The 20,869-nt window shown below is 46.1% G+C and overlaps 1 protein-coding gene across 2 annotated transcripts in view; it reads left to right on the top strand.

Moving 5' to 3' along the window:
• Positions 1–20,869, top strand: part of CRISPLD2 (cysteine rich secretory protein LCCL domain containing 2) — a 32,054-nt gene that overhangs the window by 911 nt on the left and 10,274 nt on the right. Inside the window, exons 2-13 of one of the 2 annotated variants that reach the window (XM_085306403.1) lie at positions 3,030–3,274; positions 8,906–9,024; positions 11,095–11,227; positions 11,361–11,476; positions 13,616–13,716; positions 15,314–15,472; positions 16,233–16,293; positions 16,912–16,978; positions 18,016–18,146; positions 18,274–18,317; positions 18,985–19,057; positions 19,803–19,878. In XM_085306403.1, the coding sequence (XP_085162529.1) occupies positions 3,032–3,274; positions 8,906–9,024; positions 11,095–11,227; positions 11,361–11,476; positions 13,616–13,716; positions 15,314–15,472; positions 16,233–16,293; positions 16,912–16,978; positions 18,016–18,146; positions 18,274–18,317; positions 18,985–19,057; positions 19,803–19,878 (1,323 nt within the window). In that variant the 5' untranslated portion in view covers positions 3,030–3,031. Of the gene's footprint in view, positions 1–2,941; positions 3,275–8,905; positions 9,025–11,094; positions 11,228–11,360; positions 11,477–13,615; positions 13,717–15,313; positions 15,473–16,232; positions 16,294–16,911; positions 16,979–18,015; positions 18,147–18,273; positions 18,318–18,984; positions 19,058–19,802; positions 19,879–20,869 lie in introns of both variants that reach the window. The other variant, XM_085306401.1, reaches the window with a different exon arrangement.

Raw genomic sequence — 20,869 nt, 5'->3', positions numbered from 1 at the left:
TGAAGCCAACACAGCAATTCTTTACAGCTTTAAATGTGTGCATCCTGGTTAAATGGATGACCTAGGGTGTAATGCCTGAGATACACTCTGGCTTTACCACTGAATTTATGAGCACGGTTTAGAAGCCGATCGCAGGCTGACTCCCCTCGGCTTTGCTGGCATCCTGTGCCGTGTGCCCGTGCCAGCTCCTGCGCTTTCTGGCACCATCCGCTCGTTCCGTGCACAATGTCACAGGGCCCTGGGTGCATTTGCTGCAAATGTCAGCCCTAAGCAAGGGGTAAAGACCCACTCTTACGCTGGCCCAGCGAGCCGGTTTGAGATCGATAGCCGCAAGGTATTAGGGTGAAGTGAGGACATACCCAAATGCAGCAGGGAGCCTGCATGTGGCTTTCGCAGGCAACGCTCCCTGCCAGCCCTTAAGCGTTACCAGCTCTTCTGCTTGCTCTGAAATCCAGACACCATCCATTAGTCTGGAAAATAGCTTTCTAAAAATAATCTTTTTTTTTTTTTTTTTCCGAAGTCCAGTGCCATTTTCTAACTTCCTCAGATTTCAGAAGAATGCCTCCCTTTCGTCCCGTTGCAACGCGCTCCGGAGGATATTCCGGAGCCGCTTTCTGCCGACTCACTCGTTTCTGATCGCTCCCAGATGTTTACCTGGCAGCGGTGCCGCGAGCCTGGCGGGTCTAGAGCGRGGCTGCGCTCACGCGTCCTTTGGACCCTTGCAGCAGCCCAGACTTGCTCAGCTGACTGTCAGCTGAGAAACTGCCCGGAGTAATAGCGAACCCCGACTCAAAAGCAATTCGCTTTCAATCCGCCCTAATTAGGGGGATTCCTAATGTGCCCYCGGGGCATTGCCGAGGCTCTGCAGGACTCTTGCACTCGCTTAGCTTTAACGTACRTCTGAGCGTTTCCTTGCACCTGGGYACGGGGCTACTAGGAGAGGCGCGCGGGCATCTGAAATCAAGCAGCTCTTGCCGAAACCGCCCGGCCGGGCGCGGGGAAGGAGATGCCGAGGGAGCAGGCGCCGGCGGCGAGCGGGGCAGGTCCGCTTCGGCGCGGCGGGGCCGCTCTTCCAGGCGGCGCGCTCTGCAAGCGCGGTGTTCGCCCGCCGTGCTCAGGCGAGGGCAGGCGTCCAGCGCAGGGCTCCGGCTGCAGCCCGCTCCCGCCCCCGCTAAATGGCCGCGTTGTGCACGGCCGCGGCGGAGCGGCTATTTTTACACGCGCGGGGMAGCGTCTCAGAGTAGGGGTTGTTCCCTGAAGCCGGGCGAGGCGGGTCTACAAAAGCAGCAGCTCGGTTTTGTCCCCCTCCCTCCCTGCCTGCCTGCAGCCCGCTTAGCGAGCTGGGCTCCTGCTTTCGGGGAGGCCAACGCCAGCGCGCGGGGCTGAGACGAGGATGAGGTTAAAGCAAYGTTTGCCCCGAGGCATCTGCACGTCCTGTCTTCCAGGGTTACATTTGCTCTGCAGAACAGCAAATGATGAAAGGAGGTTGCCTAAAGTTTAGCAAATTATATCCCTGCTTCGTTCTGTCAAAGCAAAGGCTTAATGCTCTGCCTGGAGACTGCCGGCTTCGTGCAGCCTYGTTGCACTAAGAAGGCTCAGAGTGCACTTTTGTGTAGGCACCCTACAGATTTGGGGGGTTCTTGGAGCTTTGGGGGGCTCTTATAGTGTGGGGGGCTGTGCACCTTCGTGCAGCACCTTCATGCTTCCCGGTGAGCTGCTGCTGCGCTGGGTCTGGGCGATCAGGCATTTGCAACGTCCCGCTCAGGAGTGACGGCTGGGAGCAGGAAAGCTTTTCCCATCTTTGCCGGCTCACAAGAAATCCTGCTTTGATACATCCGAGTCACCGGGCTGAAGCTTTTAGAATGATTCCCGCTAATCTGGGCAGGTGGAGCGGGAGGACCCCAGCACACGTGTCTCGCAGGGGGAGGACRGGGATTGAATTCAGCCCAGGCATCCAAACCATCAGGAGCTGTACAATTAGCACCAACTCTTGGGCCGGGTGAGGAACGCCTGATCTCCCGGCTGGGGAGCGCGGATGCCCCAACTCCTCTCCCAGCCCGTTGTAACTCACCCCSTGGCTGCACTTCCACCCGCCGTCAAGCTGCCCGGCAGCGTCAGCACGCCGGTGCGTCGTTTGCCAGGAGCGATTCTGGTCGTTCGGCGTGACGTTTTGCATGAACGGTTCGGGAGTCTGGCAGCCGCTCTCGTGGAGCGTTGGCAGGCCCAGGCCTCTGAAATAGCTCTTGCTCATGCCTGACCTCTGCCACTTGGCTTACTGGGGAATTTACTTTCCTTTTTATACATATCTGTTCTCCACTTCAGGAAAACAGCTGAAAATGTCTCCCTTTCCCACCTGTGAAGGGACACAACTTGGAGAGGGCATTATTTGGAGCTCCTGGATGTTGCTGGGCGATGGCTGCAGCTCAGCACCTTCAGAGGAGAAGGCATCCACCTCCATCATCATGCCTGAGGACATCTGCAAACCCTCTCCCCCAGTGCAGTCTTGCTGGAGTTTTGCTGTGTYCTATCAAATTTCCATCGCAGAAGCTACATGGCACGGTTTCAGTCCTCTTTCCTCMTGTGTGGGCATGAAGGGCAAGCCTTATCTGAAAGGCTTCTGCATGGCTAACTCATCTGCAGGTTCTCAAAGTCCCTGTGRCTGCTCATATAGCTTGTAGAAGCTGTGAGAGGTTCCAGAAAGATCTAGGTCAAACATAGCTTAGAAGCTGTGCAAGGGGTTAGTCAGGACAATAAACTGAGTTCCCATCAAGTATGGAGTTGTATAGGTCTTCCTGTAACTTGGATGATCAATAATTGGTTAGACTTTGTTTGTATCGTTCTTTCTCATGTAAAAATCTGAGTTGTGTGGCTTCCTTGGAGGTCACGCGCACAGTGAGTTTCTCTGGCATTTTTCTGACTTTCTGTCTCCCCCGAATTCCAGGCCTGTACTGAGCACTAGACGTCTCTGCAAGGAAACTGAAAAACACATCCATCATCCTTATCTCCATTTCTGCCGGCTTCTGTTTCAGCAATGAATCCTGCCTTGCCTTGGATCTTTCCTCTTGGATGTCTACTGCTTCTGACAAATGCAGCTGAGTGCTTTATTTTGCCCAATTCAAGTCACCTGGAGAGCATTTTGAGTAAATATCAGAGCGAGGAACCTCATGCCAGATCCAAGAGAGCCATTTTATTTTCAGACAGACAGGAGATACTGATGCTCCACAATAAATTAAGAGGTCAAGTTTATCCATCAGCCTCTAATATGGAATATATGGTGAGTCTAACTCCTGATACCTAACTTTATTACTTTTCTTTAACTTTACTTTAGTTTCCCTTATGGTGAAAGTGTTGCAGCAAATTTCCTCTAAAATAAGTTTTTCTCAAGAGGTTTCCTGGAGCAGTTTCAGCCCACAGTGAATGATGCTTTAGATCATTGGACTGTTTTGATTGGAAAAGACCACTAATGGGTCATCTTGTCCATCCACCGTATAATTTCAGAACTGGTTCCATTATTCATAAAATACCGTCTAGCCTTGCCCTGAATGTATCTCCAGAGATGGCAATTCCATAGCCTGTCTCAGCAGGTTGTTCCATTACCTTAACGTCATAAAAGCATCAAATTTTCCCTAGTGTTTAACCCATGTTCTCCCTGACAAAGCTTTCAGACCATTGCGACTGGTGTTTTGGATCACCTCAGTCTGCTTAGCACAAACCAATGACGGGCAACTTTGGGTTGCCATCAGCTACAGCCCAACACTGAAGTTGGCATCTGCAGTTTTATGATATGCTCGTGACTGCAGATTATCAATGAGAGACAAGYGTTCTTAGGACTGATGGGAGTCTGTTTGGCACCTTAGTCAAGCAGGGCATAAGGAATATGGCTCCATCTGCAAATAAGCTGGATCCATGGAAGCCATCAGAAAGACTTTGGTGGAGTTCAGGGCTAGGTGGATTGTTGCTATTGGCTTTTCACAGCTCGAGAAATAAAAATGAAAGTTTGGTCAATGTATTTTACCRCTTCAGAGGGAGAAAGTTAAAGCAGGAGTATGAAGTGTCTTTACCATCAACGATTCAGATGCATATATACATTTTTTTTCACCTGATGCCAGAGACCCTACTTTGAGCTATTTTTGAAATGCCATCAAAATACTGTGGGGCCAGAAAATGATGTAGGCAAATAATATTTTCTGTGCCTTTTCCCAATGTGCAAATATGGTTATGACATAAACTAGCCTGACTTCAACTGTGTGCTCCTGCTGACAGATTAGATGATTGATGATTTGTTAAGACCGTATTTAAGAGGTAAAAGAAATAGTATATTAAGTACAATATAGGATTGTTTGCCAGCTGTTACTATGTGCTGAAATGAMTGCTGCAAATGGAAAGTTCTGCCTTTTACCATTTCAGAGAAAAGGGAAGGGAGAGCAGAGGACATTAAGAAAGGACTATTGCTTATTAGCTGGTTCGTATTAGTATTTGTGCTGCTAGTCCTTCATCTCAATTTTGTCAGAAATCGCGTGCCTTTCTAAGAACCGTTGCTTTGTATCTCCCTCAGCTGGCTATTACATTATCCTGCTGGCTCCCTGTAACATATTGCCAGAGAAGAGGTGATTTGATTAATTTCCAGAAAGTAAACACAAAGCATGAGAAAGCCAAATGTATTTTTGTTGGCTTTGAGGATCTGAAAGGGCTGCAGTTGCGGAATGTCCACTGGCCGACTGCTATTTACTCATCCAGCATGGTTACTCTTTTATGTTTGTCTTTGCTCAGTGTGCTTTTCTAGTGGTTTTATGGGTGATTTAGGGCAAATGAAAGAGCCTTATATGCTGTGAAAAAAGAAGCTGAGTATAAAACTGTGCTACTTGGAAGGGCTATAATCAGTCTTTCATGTATTCGTGTTTACCCAATATTCTTTGGAAACGTTGTGTATATTCTGAAAGTGAATTTCACTTTAATCCTTTGTTCRGCATAGGACACTTCTCATTTGGACGTGCTTAAGAGAATGGTTTGTCTTTAGTGCTGCAGATAAACTTCTCTCTTCCTTCGGTAGCAGTGGGAACGTCACAGACGATGTGTGGTGCTAATTTGGGGATAAGCGGGTAGAACATGTTCTTGGCCATCAACCTCCCAACGCTGCCTGTGAAAGTCCTTTCTCCTAGCTCTRTATCTGACGCACTTAAGTGATCTAAAGTGGCAAAGGGAGCTAATGTGTGCCAGGAAAGGGAAACATTAACCTACTATGGCGGGAACCTTGGGCAGTGGAGGTTATTAATAAAAGAGCAATATAGTACAGTGAGTTTCATGACATAGCTAGAGATCAAAGGATCATATACACATGTGGATAAAGGTAAAGTGGACTGGAAAAATCAAAGAAAGAAGCTCTTTTGCTGAGTGGTTACTATAATTAATTCGAAGCTAGTACTGGTATTCTGTGTTAATGGAAAATGATTTCCAAGCTTTGCTATAGACCAGATGTGGGCAGTGGATATCTTCATAATAACACTGGTCAAATGCAAAATCACATTACCCGTATAGCAGCTTTATTACTTACACTTCCATTGTATGTTTGGCTTATATGACAGCAATCATGGCAGTGGGCTAGAGCCAACACCAAACCAGACCCCTTGTTAATGAACSTGGAATGAAAAATATCTAATAGTTCGAAGACATCTTCGACCCTTTAAGATGGCTTAGCCAGATGGCTTTCAGCAGGGATGAAAAGGAGAAATCTTGCCTCTTGTGGAGGCCTCAAAGAAAGCTGGATAAAATGAAATTGTGCTCTGTGCAGGTTTCTGGAAGGAAAATAGTTTGTTTGTAAGCACGAGGTACTCATCCTTCCTCTTCACTGTAGGGTAGTGGTTTTCCCTGTCAGGGCGGGATAATACTTTCGTGGGGGTTAATGAAGCATGCCCAAGCTTCTGCCAGTATATGTCAGTCCCGAACTCTCGTGCCACTTATGAGTGTAAACTGCGAGGATTGTGAGAAGTYCCTAAGCTGTGAAGAAAAATGAGAGAGTAACCTCCTCACTCCTACGTGAGTGAATTAAGAGAGCATTCCAGGTCTAGGGATGGTTTTCCAAACTAGTCAATGAGTAAAGAGACTCCTTGTGGGATACATTCTTATTAAATTGGGACCTACAAATTATAGCATACTGTAAGTATGCCATGTATGTATTTTACATGCAGAGTGTGTACTGTACTTCTTTGAAAGGTCATTACAGCTTTCCAGGGGGGAAAAAAAGGAGAGTCTGTTGACTAAATCACTTGGAATCACACATTTCCACAGCCTTTTAAAAACCTCTAGATGAGAATTCACTAATGTAGACTGGGTTGGTATTTTCCAAACAAAGTAGCTGCTTATGACAGCTGCTGCAGTCTGGCAAGGGAAAACCTCAACATGAAGGGGAAGAAATTGAATATAAACTTAGCCTGATGCCTGGGTCATTTCATGCCATGTGCTTCTTGTCCTCATAATAATCGGCATCAGCTCTGCCAAATTGTCACAAAATGGATTGAAGACTGTGAGCACAGACATATGCTGAGGCTCTGGCTTCAATATTCTTCCTAGATACTGCTGAATATTGGCATAAAGAGTTCTTACAAGTATAGCTGGGAGAATCTGAAATCTATTTTTTTGATATGTTTATTGCTCTGAAATAATTCCAGTCTCCTGAGCACATTCATATCTGAGAAGCAAGAAGAAAATAACAGCTCTAATTTAAATGGGATGACTTTGTAATCTGATGCCTGCAGAAATGAGCTTCTCTACTCATCAGGCACAAAGCCAGCCAAAGACGTAGCCCATTCCCAGTTGTCTGTTGAGTATCTCTTGTCTGTGTTCATTTATCCACAGGCATCAAAGAAAGATGCAATGCATAAGTTCATATCAATTTCCACTTAATAGCCTCTTGCTCATAATGTCTCTGCACTGAATTAGGAGATTTGGAACGTGCTTGCCTTTGAGGCAGCGGGAAATAATGTCCTGCTAGAAAGTCTGAGGTACTAGCCGCGCATAACGTCTTGGGAGAGTTTTTGCGGCTTATGTGTTGTATTGGAAAGTGGTTTGTGGCAGCTCATTGCTGGCTGCAGAAGGTGGGAGACCACAAAAAGCTATGTTTCTAGGCRCAATTGCAGTAGTCTGCTCTAAACACAGGTTTGAGAATGTGTGTGGTGGGTCAGATCCCATGCACCTTCCTGGAGTTGGAGGGCTGAAATGGAAAATGATTTTATCTCCTCTCTTTGTCAGGGCTGTGTCCACATGGRTTTTTGCAGACATGAATTTGCTTGGCCACTAGTCAGTTCAAAGTAAAGCTAATAACCCCGGAGTAACTCTGGGCTGTTGCTGGAATTTGGGTTGCTGAGCATACTTAATGATAAGCTGTTCTTGGAGGTCTGGGTTGTTAGCTCAGTTTGATGAGCTCATGTTTGTCTTCTGAAGATAGTGTAGACGTTCCGAGTTCCAGGAGACGTGTTTTCCTGCTCTCCTAGCCAGAGACAGGCGGTCCTTCCGCATCCCAGTTATAACTGCCTTGAGACCATGTTCAGATACTTATTCAGCATGAGCAATCACTGTTTTTATAATGTGCTTAAGAGCCTCAATGCCCTCCACTCCTCCAAGTCGGCTCTGACAGGTCCTTTGATATGTTTGACACCATAAGTCTCTCTTCTGGAGAAGACAGAAGTTGGAAAGATCAGCTGGTTATGATGGTGAATGTCCAAAAAAAGACGTAATTTTACACTGGCACATGAATGAGCTGGAGACACATTACAAGGCCTCTCTTCTCTTCGTTTTTATTTGTAGGAATGTGCAGTAATATTTTAGTCCCAACAAATTATCCTCTCAGGACACTTCTGAGTAGACTAGCTGCCAGTAACTAAACAATGAAGTCAGTACATTATCTCCTGGGTCCAGCAGTGCACTATCTACCCCGTCCAACAAGTCTAGCCTTTAAAACAAATACGCCCCTGGGTATTGGAACCAAGAAGCCTGGTTTCCTATTTGCCTTTGTGTCACATTTGAACCCTAATTTGGATTATAATTGGGTGGTATTTAGTGAGGACTGACCTCATGCTGACGTCTTTCCCTCCGTGGGAATGTTAACAGGATCTGTCACCTTCTAATCTGCCTATTTTAACGAAAGTGATACGAGCTTAATAGCTCTGAGTCTTTACCAGCTCTGTCAGATCTGACTGCATCCATCAGAGGAAGGGGAGATGAGGGACTCAGACCCACATGGGCCTGGTAACTGCATAATTGTCACTTGCTTAGGAAGTTGGGCCAAAAATATCCAGCTGTGTCCATAGCGGAGTGTAGGAGTGCATCCATTGCTGAAATTATGATTTAATGGGTAAGCTAGGAAATGCCCTGACATTAAGGCTGGAAAATCATGCCGTGACTGCATCACAGCGTGTTAGAAYTCCTGGAGATGTGAGTAATAGACTGCATGAGGCAGCACTAGCATCTCTATCACCTGGTGGACTTTCTTTTTTTCTTCCCTCCCCCTCCCCTCCTTTTTAACAGATTAGAAAAACACCTGCCAAGAATGTCTTGCTATACTTGTCGTATTTTGGAGCGGGTGGTCTAGGCAAGTTCTGCAGGTCTTACCAGGTCTRTTTTGTATTCTTCTAAGCAAAGTATCTCCAAAGAAGCATAGCATCAAACAATAGGGGGAAAAAAAGAGACTATTTTGTGCCATTCACTTCTGTGGCAGGGGTGTTTCTTGAGAAATTYACTATTAGGTCAGAGTACATCAATAAAATGTGCTAGTTTTGCAATGACAGACCAGACACCAGTGGTGAGCTGCAATTTAGTCTCTTTCTCCGCTAATTGCTATTGGTTGACTCTCTTGATCTAATAAGCTTAATTGGGACAAATTGACCTGTTCTTTTCTCTCTGCACCCCACAGACCTGGGATGATGAGCTGGAAAGATCAGCCCATGCTTGGGCTCAGCAGTGCATCTGGGACCACGGGCCAAGTGTTCTCATCAGGTCAATTGGACAGAACCTGGCAGTTCACTGGGGCAGGTAAGAGTTGGGAAACCACAAGCTAAGCACAAAGAGCAGTTTATGGATCCTCCCTGAGAGGCAGTGTGAAAAGTTTGCCCAGCTGCTGCTTAACAGAGCACTGGAAAGACGGGAGAAAAGGTGAGGAGCAATAACCGCAATTGCTTAAGTGAAATAGGGACAATAAAAACATCCGCAGCGACCTTCAGCTGGCTATTCCCAGCAAACTAGCTCTGATTCCGGTTGCTTCATATGTCTATATCTCAGGTCATGGTATACCTAAGGTCGCTCATGCCCATTGAGAAGAACAGCTAGTGAACGCACCGCCATCGCTCCTCAGCCTGCTGTTTCAGGGACAACTTCTGGCAGCACACTGAGAACCAGCTGAAAAATGAAGTTTCTCAGAAACAATATCTGGATACTACTGCTCATTCAGCACTCATTGCTGTAAATCTTTTGAATATCTCCCATCATGTTTCCCATAAATATTTATCCAACTCCTAGTTTCTCTTTACTGAAACCACTTTGCAGTTTATTTTGTCCTTCAGGGGAAAGATTTTAACCTAGGGTTGTTAACTCAGCTAGGAATRATTAAGTTAAACCTTCCAAATGGCTTTGCCTTGCCATGCGATGGTGAAAAGTGTTTATTATTAAGATCCCATTGTTACGCCCGTTATAGGTTAAGCCTATTTTGTAAAGCAAACACGTGCTCAGAAACCGTTATGAGCTGAAATGCAGTTATGCTTGTTGTGAATCAGGTAGAACTTGGTTGGAAGCAATGGAAATCTGCTAATGTGAAATTAGCCTGATATAAAAATTGGGCCCATTTTTGTTGGCCGATGTAAATAATGATTGGAAAGTAGAGTGGTTAATCCATTGGAAACAAAGTCAAAAGATCAGGCTGTTCTTGGCTCTCCTACAAGCTTTCAAGATGGCCATGGTTATTGATGGAGATAGATCCAATCTTGCTCCCTTTTCAATCACTGAGAGGAAAAGGAAATATTTATCTCATTTTTTTCAGGAATGGGCCATAATTTGACTGCCTCAATTTCCTCTTTTGTAAAGTAGGACTCGGAAAGTATTCACTTAATGACATCACGAGATTAATGTTTTTAAAATACTTCTAATGAATGATTTTTTTAATGAAGAGTTGGCTGAAAGAACAAACTACAATTGGTAATGACATTTGTGTTTCTGGCTGCTTGCTTCAGGCGAGCTGTTGAAAGCAATAAAAAGCAGTGGGCTTGCAGCGCTGTTSTAGTTTGGCAGCAAGTTTGCAGATTGCTCTGTTTTCTCCTTCTGTACGTAGCATGCAGCGTGCGTATGGCTTTCTCTAGGTGATTTTAACGCCCTTCCCACCATTCCCGTGCTCCAAATAAGCACAAATAATGTCAGCGGTGCTGCAGACTGCAATATCGTGTGCATAGCTTGTGCAAAGTATATGCAGCACACGGAGGATTTTGCTGCACTGGGAAATTTTGGCAGTCAAAGGTGGGATACACGTTTGGTGAATTAATGGTTCTGCACTAACAGGGGTGTGATGCGAGTGTGAAGAAGCTTACTCCATTTGCAAAGGACTTACAATATTGACTGCTAACGTACTTCCAGATTTAGCAAATTGCCTCGTGGTAAAATAGGTACATGATGGCTTTCAGTTTAAGATGTTTGGCAAACCTTAACTTGTGTTTACTTTCAAAATATACCTTTCTGCCAAACTAGAAGTTTTTTTTATAATGGAGTGGAAAAGCCAGGAGGACATTTCAGGTCAGCGGCATTTGAAGAGAGTGTCAAACCTATAAATAATACAGTCAGACCAGGCTGTGAATTTGGGTGAAGAAATAAGAAATCTTAACTTTTTCAGTAAGGTTTTTAAAATTATTTTTCTGATCATAAGACATTTTACTGGCTTCTTAAGTAACAATTTCTCAAGGAGTGGAACTTGCCTTAAGAAACTTTTCAGTTGGTTTATATATAGTTAATAAAAGCTGTGTTGAAATCTTGAAGTTATGATATACCAGGAGGCTACAGATACTGTTCGAAAACCTCCAAAAGAAGTTGGTGCTCTAAGCTGTGACGGTTTTGATCTTTCAGGTACCGTTCTCCAGCTTTCCATGTCCAGTCTTGGTATGATGAGGTTAAAGATTATACATACCCATATCCTCACGAATGCAACCCCTGGTGCCCAGAGAAATGCACCGGATCTATGTGCACGCATTACACCCAGGTAAGGGAGACAGAGCGCTTTGGCATTTAYGTTCTCTCTGCCCAACCATGGCCCATTTGCCACTGAAATATTGGCTCGATGTGCCCACAGAGGGCTAGTTTCCTCATTTTAAATAACGRTGTTGCCTTTGCAGATAGTCTGGGCCACGACGAACAAGATTGGCTGTGCCGTGAACGTCTGCAAGCAGATGAACGTCTGGGGAGAAATCTGGGAGAACGCCGTCTACCTGGTCTGCAACTACTCGCCCAAGTAAGGCAGATCAGATGGGCTCTCACGGCTTTCCTAAAGCCACGGGCTGGAAGGTTGCTTCACTCACCCAGGATCTGGGGAAGAGATTTCAGGCAGTCTAGACCGGTGGTTGTGGCTTTAAATTTTTTCTTTAGACTGCAGCACAGAGCTGGTTCAAGACTTCTGAGCGTTGCCTGGAAAACTGAATGAGGGGCTGGGGCCAGACCGGGGCTTTGATGTCTCTGCCATGGGAAGGAGGAGCAGGAGGTGGCGAGGACAGAGCTGGGGGAGATGCCTGCCAAGCGGCGCTCGCTCTCGCTGCTGTTCCGAGCATGGGAGGGGACAGGAGCGGTGATTAAGGCTGCTTAGTACTGCTGACCTCGATTCCAGCAGTAGCCTCCATACCCCGGCCCTCGGGCTGGTGCAGGCAAAGCAGCCTGTGATATTGGGACAGATTTTCACCCCCTCCTGCACAATCTGTTGTTTTAAGCAAACTACTGCTCTGTCCAAATCAGCCCTGCAGCAGCTGCTGGAAGAAGCTACCTGAGCTAAGAGGCGCTGTGCAAGGAGCTGCATAAAGAGGAGTTCCTGGCCCAGTAAACTTCCCATGATTTAAAAAAAAARRARGRAAAARRAAAAAAAAAGTGAAACTGTAGCAGTTGAAATTAAGCTAGCTTGATAGTTTGATTAGGTTTAAAATGAAACTTGCATTTWAAAACCTGGAGTACTACGTCTGGAAGAGGTTTCCTGCCTTCTGGGAAGCTGGCAATTGCAATTAGTATATTCTATTTTAAGGCCTGTACGAGAGGCATTTCCACTCCAGGTTGCTGGTGATTCGAAACTGAGAGAGCAGCAAAAAGAAATAGGGAAATCGCTAAATACAAACGGAACAGCTTGGAGAGCATCTGAGTTTTGGAGTCCATAGGGCATAATAACACAGGGGAAAGAAGCCAGCCGTGTGGGTGCAGAGCTGGACCACGAAAGCCAGCAGCTGGAGCCTGTAGTGCAATCCGGGCAGAAGCTCGTTGGGGCGTTGTCTCACACGAGCCCTTCTCCACACTTAAGATACTGAATGCGTTATGCTCCTTTGCAATTTGGTGGGATTTAATACCTGATCCTCATATGGGATCCCACTGTAGCCCATGGAGTTCCCATAGTAGGTTTGACTCCTCTGCACGTCATCCATTCAGGGCTGCTGGATGGAAAAATACTCTATTTCTGCAGTTTCTGCTTAATCTCTTCTCTCTGGCTTCAGTGCACGCTGTCCTCAGCTAGCCTTATAGGTGGAGACAGCTGAAAGAGCAGTCACTGAAGGGTTCGTAGTCACAGGCTGAACTCTGCCTTCTTGAACCTTCTCAGCCTCTAATGTTTGCAACACAGAGGGCCAAAGAGGCCTTTTGTTTCTAGGTAGTTTCTTGAGAAAAGACAGTCATCCATTGACTTTTGTCTGCTTACATAAGATCACAGTATTGGTGTTAGTTTAAAGTGACGGTGATATTACTTATGTGTATAAGAACGTGCAAGTCATCGAATAAACCCGGCAGAAAAGGCCTTTCTGGAAGTGAAGGGGAACGCTTTCCTTGCAAGRCTTTCCTGGGCTAATTGTATAGTCTTTGCTTAGTTCCTCTGGGTTACGGCAAGAGCGGAGGCTTTTGTGGCCTCGGAAGCCAAACTGGGGACTTGGGGATGGCCAGTTTGGGCAAGGAGAACGTGCAAGCGCTCTTCTGCTGCCCAGATGATCTGGTTAGCCCAGGGCGCTCGTGTTTCTGCTGTCTCGGGCTGAGCCGTGTGCTATTCTACTTGGAAACGGTTCCAGATGGGAAATGAAACAGCTTTTAAAAGGAAAGAGCTGTGCTCCGGCCTGGCCGTGGAGCTGCCCCGAGGGGTTGGAGAAAACGGTGGGAGACCTGCGGCTCCGGTGGCTTTGGGGAGCGCGCGCCAGAGCGCCGACGGCAAGCRCTGGTCGGCGACCACCCGGCCGGGAAGCGGAAAGCAGGTGGCCCCGACGTGTCCGTCCTTGCCGTGCTCCGCRGCGTTAGCGCTGGCGCGCTGCAGAGCGCCCGGAGAGGGGGAGAGCGGAGCCTTTCCCGCGCTCGGGGCTCGGCTCGGAGGGCGGTGCTGCGGGTCCGTGACCGGACGGCGTTTCTCCCGTGCTTCCAGGGGCAACTGGATCGGGGAAGCCCCGTACAAGAACGGCCGCCCCTGCTCCGAGTGCCCGCCGAGCTACGGAGGAGGCTGCCAGAACAACCTCTGCTACAAGGGTAGGTGCCGGCGCCCGAAACAGAAGGATGTTAAGATAGCAAAAANAAAAAAAAAAAAAAAAAAAAAAAAAAAAAAAAAAAAAAAAAAAAAAAAAAAAAAAAAAAAAAAAAAAAAAAAAAAAAAATCCAGCAACAGAAAAGACCCCAAACAACCCCCCCCGCCCAGCTCCGCTCCTGCGTATTTGCATCCCGGTGCAAACCGGAGCGGGCGCTCTGGCGGGGGGAAATTGCGTTTACATCGGTTCGGCTCGCGCGTTCGGGCGGGATTTTGATCTCTGGAAGGCTGCGGGCGGCAGCGATCCCGTCCTCCCGGGCTTGTTTGGGAAGGGAATGTTCCGCTGTGGGTGGGCAGGCCCTGGCCGGCCGCCCCGCGCCTCCCGGGGCCGGGGACGCAGCGTTTCCCTCTCCGCCGCCGTGGCTTTGCCGTCTGCAACATGAGTGCGGCGATTCCTGTTTCTCGGAGGAGAAGGGGGGATCCTGGACAGTTTTCCAACATGTGGATCTCCCTTAGAATAAAGGTTGTTACACAGCGAGGGTATAAAATGCTATTAATGCTGAAATTTCCAGTGAAGCAGCTCTGTTTCCCGAGGGCAGAGTGTTTACTGGCACAAGCACTGAGGCTGTCTTTTTTTTTCTTTTTTTCTCCCCCATATGTTTTATTGCACAGAAAACTGGGGCTTCCAGAAATGGGCAAACTGGAGATTTTCCCAAAGCAGASGCTCATTTTTTTGTATTTGTCGTTTTAATCTGGGGGCATTGGGAACCACCAGGAAAGCCGAGCGAGTGCAGGTGGATGCCGCAGCGCGAGGCGATGGAGCACGCTGCTTGTGCAGCTGGAGGGAGAAATTCCTCTGGAAGATTTCAGCCATCCATCATCCCCTTGTTTGCGTCGGTCTTTTTGCTGCCGAGGACGAGCGCAGCGTAAGGTTTCAGATGAGACGAGCCAAGTGCAATGAATTTAGCTGGCACCGTTTCCAGAGTCCCTTTTCCTACCTGCAACAGCAGCAGACTTGTTCTTTAGCGGAGGTAAAAAGCAGGATAACGGCTCCGTGGCGATGGAGCCGCGATGTAGCAGCAATTAGGCTGCAGTGAGACCCTTGCTTTACTGCTGGGCAGGATGAGGCTGTGGCCTTGGGGGATTTTGAGGAGCTTCAGCCACCTTCCTAGGTGCTAACGCTCCCTTTTTGGTAGACTTCCAGAAAATTTCTCTCTCTCTTTTTTATTTTTTTACTTTTTTKTTTTTTTTTTTTTAATTTCCGTCTGGAGTGGAAGAGCTGGAACCAGGTCAGAAAAGTAGAAATTTCAGTGCAGTTCTGTTCTCTAGATGATGAGGTTCATTGCAACCGTTTATCGTTAAGCTCTGTAAATGCTGCTCTATGTGCAGAACAAGTGACTGCTGGAAAGCCAGGTCTCCTCTCCCAGTGCACTACCTGCCTTGGCAGCAGCCCTACACCGTGTTTAACTTGCATTTTGAGTTTCCAGCTATTTAAAAATGGATCCTTGTCAAARCAAATAATCTCCCTCAACGTATGAGCTTGTCTGCCTTTCCTGTTAATACTAACATGCTGCCATTATTTTTAATCCCCCTCCTAACAAGATTATCGTTATGAGGATACTATAATCCCCGAGACAGATGAGACCAATGAAGTGGAGACTTCGCAGATCGCAGAGCACAAACCCGTGTGGTTCCCCAACCTGGAGAGCAAAGCCACCAAACCAGTCAAGCCCAAGAAGATCGCCCCGGCCAGCTACATGAGTAAGACGGCGTCTTTGTTCTTCAGCTCCTCTCTAGGATGAAGTGTGGAGGGGTCAGTTAAAAAAACCACCCGGGAGGATGTTTGAGTGGAGGGGGAAGGTGATCTGGGTGATAATTTGCAGTCAGTTATAGCAGAAGCGAAGAGCAAAGCTCGCAGAAGCCGCTCGTGCCCTGCCTCCCGGGGCGCTGGGCAGTGTTTGCTCGKCCTTTACGCCCGGTGCTGCCTTCTAAGACGAGTAAGTGTCAACGGAGCGAAGGTTCCTAGATCGGGAGTCACTGCAGCAAATGTTGGGTTTGTGTCACATTTAAAATATACTGAACTCAACAGCCACCCTCTCCATAACTGTTTTGGGGATTTTGGCTGTATATTTTTCYCCCTCCTCTTTCTCTTTCTTGCTTGGGAACWTTGCAGAATTGTGGCACGACGGTGTTTCTGTTCTTGTTTGCTAATCATTGTTAATTAAAAGAGCGTTATCCTGAAACTGAGGGGAAGCGAACAACCACATCATTTTCAAGTTTATCTGCTACCATCTCGAGAGCCTGCAATTAAATGGAGAATCAGAGCTCTGGCTGTAGCCCTTGGGCTGTAAATCAAAGCCTTCTGCTGTCAAATGTTTCTTCCTTGTTAATATTTAAGAAAACACCTGTCTTGTATGCAAAAAGCTGAATAGGCACAAACCACATTTTATCTGGCACTCCCTCTCGGTCTTCCTCTTGCACCTCACATTTTGTTTACTCTACACATTTTTTTTTTCCCCAGCACAAGTCATTACCTGTGAAACCAAGATGAGAGACAAATGCAGAGGCTCAACATGCAACAGGTAGCGTTTCAATGATCTCTCTTGGAGCAGTCCAGGAAAAAGTGGTCTAAAATTTGGCAGGTCCTTGCAAACAAGGGAAAGCCTGTAATATATATATTTTTTGTGACTATCTAGGTAAATCCCTTGAAGGGTTTTACCCAAGRCCTTGAAAAAGCTTTCATTCTCTTTCTACAAAGTATTCAGCCAAGATTAGCAGTAAGGTGACTCGGTTTATTTTATGCAGCCATGATAACCCACAGATCCAGGTGTCCAAAATCATTTAATAAATTTTGGCCGTCATTTTTTTGAACCTTTCTCGTGCGTTCCATTCCTGTCCAAGGCAGACGAATAATTCATGGCTTGTCCCCTCCCAGCCAGTCAAGAACTTCTGGTTAAGGTTTCTGTAAAGAACAGGACAGTTTATCACTTGGAGAAAACCCAAATCCACAGAATCTAAATATTGGTCGGGTTTTTAAGAAGGGTGGAGAAACAGTTTTAAAAAGTAGCTATTTTGCAATCTTGTTTTTAAATGGAAGAATTACGTGAAATGAATGGAATGACTATTAAATGAAATAGAGTCAAAGTCTGTTTTTCTTGAATTGTTTTTTCGCCACCCTCAAAGATATATATCTTCACTAGGTATCTGTGCCCAGCTGGCTGCCTGTACAGTAAGGGAAAGATCTTTGGAACATTTTATTATGAGAGTGTAAGTACCTTTTAATAGCTCGTAGATGTAATTTGTGGGGAGTTAGTGGTAATAACAGAAATGGGGAATGCCAACTATTCTAATGTAATTTGGTTTTTCGAATTCTCCAACTGTGGTGCTGTAAAATGTGCTAACAAAGATTATCTGCATTTTCCTCATCTTAGCGATTAAAAAAATGTCTGGAAAGGTGAAGTGATTCCAGACTTGATCTTTTCATGAATACACTTAATGTGCAATTAAAATCCACGGAGACTGAGGGACATGGATCAACAATTCTTTCATGGATCTTTTTTGTAGTGCAGACAGTTGTCATACTGAATAGAAACTCTATACTAAAAACATTGTTAAAAGTTGTAACTAGAGAATATTTTGGGATGATCTGATGAATTTTGAATTAGCAAAATAATTTACATGAAAAGCATGGTGATGTTTTCCCATCAGAACTACTTTTGCGGTGAAAAAAGGTTGAAGATGAAAGTGGTTTTTTGTATAAAAACATGTTTGCTTTCTGCTTGAAATTCCAAGTTTTCAGTATAAAGCCAAATACCACAAGTCCTAGATACTTTTACCAGTGCACTATTGGTGTTTTCCCTGGAATAACCTCGTTCCCCGTTCTTGCCATGGGTGCATGATGGCATCGCCCAGGAAACACTGTTGCCTCGCAACTTCTGGGATTGTAGATACCTGTCACCTCCAAGTAATTTCAACAGAAATATTTTGGGTTTTAGTATTTTGTTGAGAACTGGAAATATTTCATAGGGTAGTTAATTTCCAATATTGCTTTTCCTCTAAATTATCTCTGAATACTCAGTTTTGTTGTTTAAAAAAAGTTTGTTGTTCAACCAAGCAATGCTTGGAGGAGAAAAAACGAGTAAGGTTATGGTGGAAGGGTAATGTTTAACAGCAGTGCTCCGTTCATTTTCCACTTGGCATTTTGGTGGTGGTTTTACTCCTTATTGGGTTTTTGCACAGTTGTTGGTCGGTGTAGCCCCGTGATTCAGATCTATTTCACGTGCAATTCGTTCCGTTCCTCTCAGTCATCGAGCATATGCCGTGCTGCCATTCATTACGGCATCCTAGACAACAAGGGAGGACTGGTTGATATCACGAGGAAGGGGAGGACGCCGTCATTCGTGAAGTCCACCAGAAACGGCGTAGAATCTTTTAGGTACTACTTTTTTGAAAAAAAAAAATCTCACCTCTGTATTTGTTTTAAATATAAGTAGATGTTGAGTAATTTRAGTAATTATAGTACGCTGATTTTTAATAATCCTTTTTGTTTGCTTATTTTATAGGAAAAATAAACCTTCAAATGCATTCATGGTTTCCAAAGTCACAAGTAAGTTCATAAAGCTGATGAGAAATCATTGTTGTGAGAGTTTTATGGCATGCTTGCAAACATCATTCYATACAATACTCTTCATTTTAAGTGGTCATGTTAAAAGAACTGATATCACAGCTAAGAACTGCTCTGGCCATCCATYATCCAACATGGGCCATTTCACTATCAACCATCTCATTTTTCCATGGGAGCTAGGAGTAGGGAGCCAAACAGTGAGATAACTGCCCATTTTCAGCAGCATCTCTTGGTGGTGAGTCATGGTCAGGTCTAAATCTCTGCTGCAGCATCATGAGCTGCTGATGACGGAGTGGTGGAAGGTCAGCCATCCTTATGTGTTAGGGTAAAACCTGAGGTGTCAGTTTACTAAGACTCCAAGTCTGGAGTCTACCTAGCTGTTGTAGCAACAATACACTAATCTTATGAGTTAGCTACTTTTCTCTTTCCTAAGTTGTGACCTTTTGAAGACTATGCTGTAGTAACCTAGTTGGATTTCTGCTGGAGAGCTTTGGAGGCTCTCCTCTGTACTGTGCRGAGAGCAGAAAGCAGCTTTCCTTCTGGCTGCAGCTCTGCCCTCAGCTGGACGCGCGGCTTGTTGGAGACTCGGCGGGACCGAGGCTCGAGCTATCAGTCCTAATAATTTGCCTCTCTGTTTTTCTTTCTGCAGCGCAGACGCTGGATTGTTATACCACAGTAGCCGAACTGTGCCAGTTCAAAAAGCCGGCATCTCACTGCCCAAGGTAACGGCATACCACGAGCATGACCCTGTTTGCGCTTGGCTTAAATCTGCGCTGCTGGAGGGASAGGCAGGTTAAAGCAGGTTCAACCGCACGGAGATGCCCAAATCTGGGGGCTAAAGGAAGAGGAGCAGGTTATGCCAGCTGAGCTGGAGAAGGGGTTCAAGAATTGCACGCCTCCTTCTGCAGCCAGGCTTTTCCCTGGGCGCATCCTCAGCACGAGCAGGCACACTGACATCGTGATATAAAATCCATGCTAAGTTTCTCAGCTGATCCAGCAGCATAGGAAAGCCAGGAAACATGATCCGTTTCAGTGAGCTGCTGAGCATGGGTGCGCAGCTTCATGCTCTGCCTCTATTCTCTTGTACTTGCTGTTTTTTGGATGTTTTATCCTTTTCGTCTTAAAATGTGGGGGAACTTTGCTCTAGAAAGCTGTTTTGTGCAGGTGTAGAGTGATGGTGGTGGGGGGAATGAATACGTGCTACTACTCGCATGAACAGATTGTGCAAAAACATAGAAACTCCCCTTTGAAGATGTCATAGAAGATCAACCCCTCTTTTACTGGTCAAAAAAAATCTCTATTTACATCCTGCAGTAACTACCAAATGTCATCTGAGGGGAACAGATAATTAGATTCACTGTTGCCACCTGCAGACCAGATGCAGGCACTTGAAATCTTCCAAGAATGTAACTTGTTTTCCTGTTGAGCCTTTWTATAGAGAATAAATATGAATAAATTGTTTTCTAGGATTTATTGTCCAGCCCACTGTAAAGATGAGCCATCATACTGGGCACCGGTGTTTGGCACCAATGTCTACGCAGATGTGAGTATGCTCCTTTTCTTGATGAACAMGCAAGGCACAAAGTCTAGATTGCAGTGATGGGGCCCACAAACGATGTGGAGGACTGCAAATTTGGAAGACACAAGTTGCATGTGCAGTCAAACTCTCCCCAACTGTTGCAGTTTTGGGCTGGGATAAATGGGGRAAAAGTATTGCCAGCGTTGTTAAGTTGGTCTCCCGAGGAACAGACTGGGATATGTGGGGCAAACAGCGCGGAGCCAGCTGGAGTCAGTGAAGGGTTGCTCTCCAGGTCCTCCTGGCATTGTATCACAGAGATAAATCTACGTGAGATGGCTCTACCCATAGCATGATATACTCTCAACGGAGATAATCTCCCCACACGAGCTGGCATGCTGGATGGAGAGAGTCCTTTGTGGTCACGGAGACACCAGCGTGGGAGGTGGCAGTGCAATGGCAGTGCTTCTGGTAGCCAGACATACCCGCTGCGAGCTGTGGTGTACCGCAGAGGTTAGCAACAGGCACAAGTGCTACTACACTGGACTGGGACAACGGGCGTAGGAGCCTTGTGGTTTTTGCCACCAACTTGCTTTTCTGGTCTTTGGAGGTCACTCAACCATCCTCTGCCTCAGGGCCTTGTCTGTGAAACCATGATTGTGCTTGTCCCCCTTTGTCAGCTGCCTTGAGGTCCACAGGTGACAACCTAAGGGCTTGTATTACTACACGTGCTACCATGCTCCACAGCTGGCAGAAGCAGCCCATCTGCCCCATCCTTCTCTTTCTGGGAGCTGAGTAGCATTTGGGAACCGCTGGGACACAGCGTAGTGCGGTGGGAAGAAACCATACGAGTTGGGTTTATTGGTTTGTTTTTCTTAACTGTGCACACGGGAATGAGCAGAGACTTGATGCTAAAACAGGACGAAGAGTCATGTTTTTGAAATGTCTTAACGTTAGGCTTGGAAAACCTTTGTTTCCATGTTTTTTCAATTTGTGCATGTCTCTTCTTTTTTTTTTT

This window comes from Rhea americana, unplaced genomic scaffold (genome assembly GCF_003343005.1).
Source record: "Rhea americana isolate MKP2758 unplaced genomic scaffold, rheAme1 scaffold_24, whole genome shotgun sequence".
In the NCBI taxonomy this organism is placed as follows: Eukaryota; Metazoa; Chordata; class Aves; order Rheiformes; family Rheidae; genus Rhea; species Rhea americana.
Note: the sequence above shows the minus strand (reverse complement) of the source record. Positions and strands in the feature narration are given on the sequence as shown.